The following is a 3,284-nucleotide window of genomic DNA, read 5'->3' on the forward strand; positions in this document are numbered from 1 at the left end:
ATATTATAAACGACTTTATCAAAAAAAATTGTCGTTATTAAGGCTGATTGGGATTTCTTCATTAAGTGTTATTAACGATGTATTTTACAAGATGGACGAAACCTTAACGATGATATTTTATAAAACAAGTACTCGTCGTTAATATTTATTGGACTTGAGCATTTGGCAATGTAATTCCTTAGATTTTGTCTAAGTTAAAAGTAAGCCCTCCTTTAATTTAAAGGTGAAACATATTACTCATGTAGGATTTCAATCTTATTATTTTTTTTTCTGTACGATCCTTTAAAACAGAGTTGAATCTATGAAATTCCTGTGGAACCTCTTAATATGCATGTTTTCTAGGAATTTTGACATACAGTCCACACTAATGGAAAATTTCCTTTTTCTGCGGTCCAATTAAATATGACTATCTATTTGTTTATCTACATTTGTCGATGCTATATTTTACACCTGTATTTTGTCAAAATCCGATGGTTGCTCACGTGTGTTTTTCCACTCCTATGATTTAAAGGCCTCCCTAAACAGTGGGTGAGTTATTCCTTCCGTTCCACATTATAAGATTTTTTATTCTTATCTAGATTTTTAACACATATAAATCTATATATATATATATATATAATATATCGATAAATTTAGATAAATAAAGTCTTATTATATGAAAGAAAATGGAGAATACTGTTTTTTAAAAAACAGTTCCAAAAATACCTTTGTAGAGTCAACTAGTGATATTATTGTACGGTAAAAATGGGACAATTGAGATGGTGATGTTGGCAGCTCATTGATTGCGCTAGTATGACGATCTGGTGCTATTAAATGAAGATCTGAATTCTCAGCCAGGATTAAATTCAGGTTAGACGTTTAACTGCGAAGGTGTCATAATTCCACAAATCTTCCCCGTAGTACGAAACGTGCAACGAAAGCTACAGAGCTTCAAAAACACTCTGCTCACCCCAACTGCCAAAAAAAAAAAAAACTACGAATGCTAATTAACATACTTTTGAAATCATTAGCAGTAAAATGCTACGACTAATTTACTCATCAACACTCCTTGAGAAAAAAAGATTAAAGAGATGACAGGTTTAAGGTAAAAAGGACAGCTCGATCCAAGCATTTTGCTCTTCACGCATCCCAGCCGTCCACGTCACGGCAACGGACGGCCTCGGAAACCCCAAAATTTCTCACAGGAACCAACCGATGAGACCGAGGAGCACGCGTCGCCATCGTGCGTATTTACAGGCAGTTGCTCGCCGGCGGCGGCGGCGGCCGCGGCTGGGCGGCGGACAGCGGGAAGCTGCGGGGAGCCGCGAACAGTGCGGCGAAGGACGACGGCCGGTGCTCGGGCGACGCGGCGGCGGCTCTGGCCGAGGTTGCCGGTGGCGGCGCCGACGCGGGGGCGGAGGTGGAAGCGGTGGCGGGGTTGGAGGCGACGCGCTCGCAGGAGGGGCACATGGAGAGGGTCGTGGCCGGGAGGTGCATGTAGAAGGGGCGCGCCGTCTTGAGCGCGCGCAGCTCGGCGAGCTCCTTGTGCAGCCGCCGGTTCTCCTCGGTGAGCGTCTCGCAGCAGCGCTTGAGGTACTCGCAGTCCACCTCCGTCTGCTTCAGCTTCGTCCTGTGCACGTCGGCGCCGGAGAAGAAAAGGGTTAGCTAGTCTACAGTGGAGAGGGCTTTCGGGCAGCCGAGGATTAGGAGAAGGGAATCTCTCTATGCATGTACCTGGCTCTGCGGTTCTGGAACCAGACCTCCACCTGCCGCGGCCGGAGGTTGAGCTGCTTCGCCAGCGCCACCTTCTGCTTCTGCTCGCCGCCGGTGAGAAGCATCAACGTCAATGGCCAAGAACGAGCTAGAAACACTCGTGTGTTCGAACATTTAAAGAAGACGAGCGCGGCTTTAAATATTCCATGCATTTCTTACGGGATTGAGGGTGCTGTGCTCCTTGAAGCTCTCCTCAAGAAACGCGGACTGCTCCTTGGAGAGGCGTAGCTTCTTGCGCGCCGACGCGCCCTCGTCGTCGTCGCTCGCGCGCGAGGACGACCGCTCGCCGCCGCCCTGAGCCGCCGCCTCGGCGGGGCCACGGAGGCCGTGGGCGGAGAGGTCCAAGTCCAACGGGAAGGAGCCCCCGCTGTCGTTGGGCGACGACGACAACGCCGGCACCGCGCCGGGGCCGTCCTCGTCCTCCTCCATCCCCGCCGCGCCCGTCGCCACCGACGGCGCCCGGTTCACGTCGAACCCACGCGCCGACGGCTCCGAACGCCCTGCCAAGAGAGAGAAAAAAATAAAACAAGCACCACCACCTCAACTACCACACCACACCAGCGCAACGAGCATCGACGGCGCCGCCGCGCCACTCACCGCTCTCGGAAGCCCAGTGGAGCCCCAGGCTGGAGACGAGGCTGAGCCGCACCGACGGCTCCGGCGAGGCCGCCGCCGCTGCCCACCTCCTCGCTCCCACCCCATCCTCCCTCCTCCACGCCTCATCCTCCTCCCCACTCCTCGGCCCAACTCCTAGCCCAAGAACCAGCTCCGGCGCCCTCCCGCCGCCATCCGCCACGGCCACGGCCTCTCCCAAGCTCAGCCCCAGCTCCATCGATCACGCCCAGCCCACAGAACCACACCCTATCACTACCAACGGAACCTTTATACTATCAGTATCAACGGAGCTCAGCTCAGCTTCGTCTGGCTGTGTGGTTGTGTGATTAATGGGGGCAGGCCGGGGGTAGTAGAAGCAAACCTAAGCTTTGACCCGAGAGACAACGGTTTGACGAGCGCACGTGAGTGACCCGGCAAAAGGGAGCAGGCAGACGCGATCGAATCATAAGTGCAGGATTAAAGAAAAAAAACCAACAGCAACACCAGCAACAAAAAAAAAAAGAAAGGAAACGAGGCAGGCAGAGGAAGCATAGCATGGGGAGGGAGATTGGAGCTATATGCATGCAGAGAGTGCAGTGCAGTCGCGGGCAGCATGGGCCAGGCCAGCGTCGTCACTGATGGCCGCTAATAATTATGTTAATCATCACGTATCTTTCCCCTTTGGCGAGCAGCGCCCACGATTCTTTATCAGAAAGCTGGGGCCCGGGGGTGGTGCATGCAGTGGTGCAAGCAGCAGCAGCAGCAGCAGCAGCAGCAGCATTGCAGCGTGCTGCTCTCCTCCTTGCTGGAGTATGGTTTTTTTTTCCTGGGTGCGTCCATGAGACCATGACGACTCGCGTATTTTTCTTGGGTGGGGAGCGTATGGTTTCTGGGTCTCAGGTGGGGCTGTTGGGGGGAGGGAGGGAGGAATGGATTGG

At 52.3% G+C, this 3,284-nt stretch overlaps 1 protein-coding gene across 1 annotated transcript; it reads right to left on the reverse strand.

The window, feature by feature from the left end:
• Window positions 1-790: 790 nt before the first annotated feature.
• Window positions 791-2,734, reverse strand: LOC107304737 (homeobox-leucine zipper protein HOX27-like). The gene is given in 5 exon segments (XM_040526984.1): window positions 791-1,609; window positions 1,714-1,793; window positions 1,912-2,286; window positions 2,289-2,341; window positions 2,344-2,734. Coding segments are annotated over 5 exon segments (1,128 nt in total). The 5' UTR covers window positions 2,585-2,734; the 3' UTR covers window positions 791-1,230.
• Between the last annotated feature and the right edge of the window lie 550 nt (window positions 2,735-3,284).

This window comes from Oryza brachyantha, chromosome 8 (assembly GCF_000231095.2).
Source record: "Oryza brachyantha chromosome 8, ObraRS2, whole genome shotgun sequence".
Lineage (NCBI taxonomy): Eukaryota > Viridiplantae > Streptophyta > Magnoliopsida > Poales > Poaceae > Oryza > Oryza brachyantha.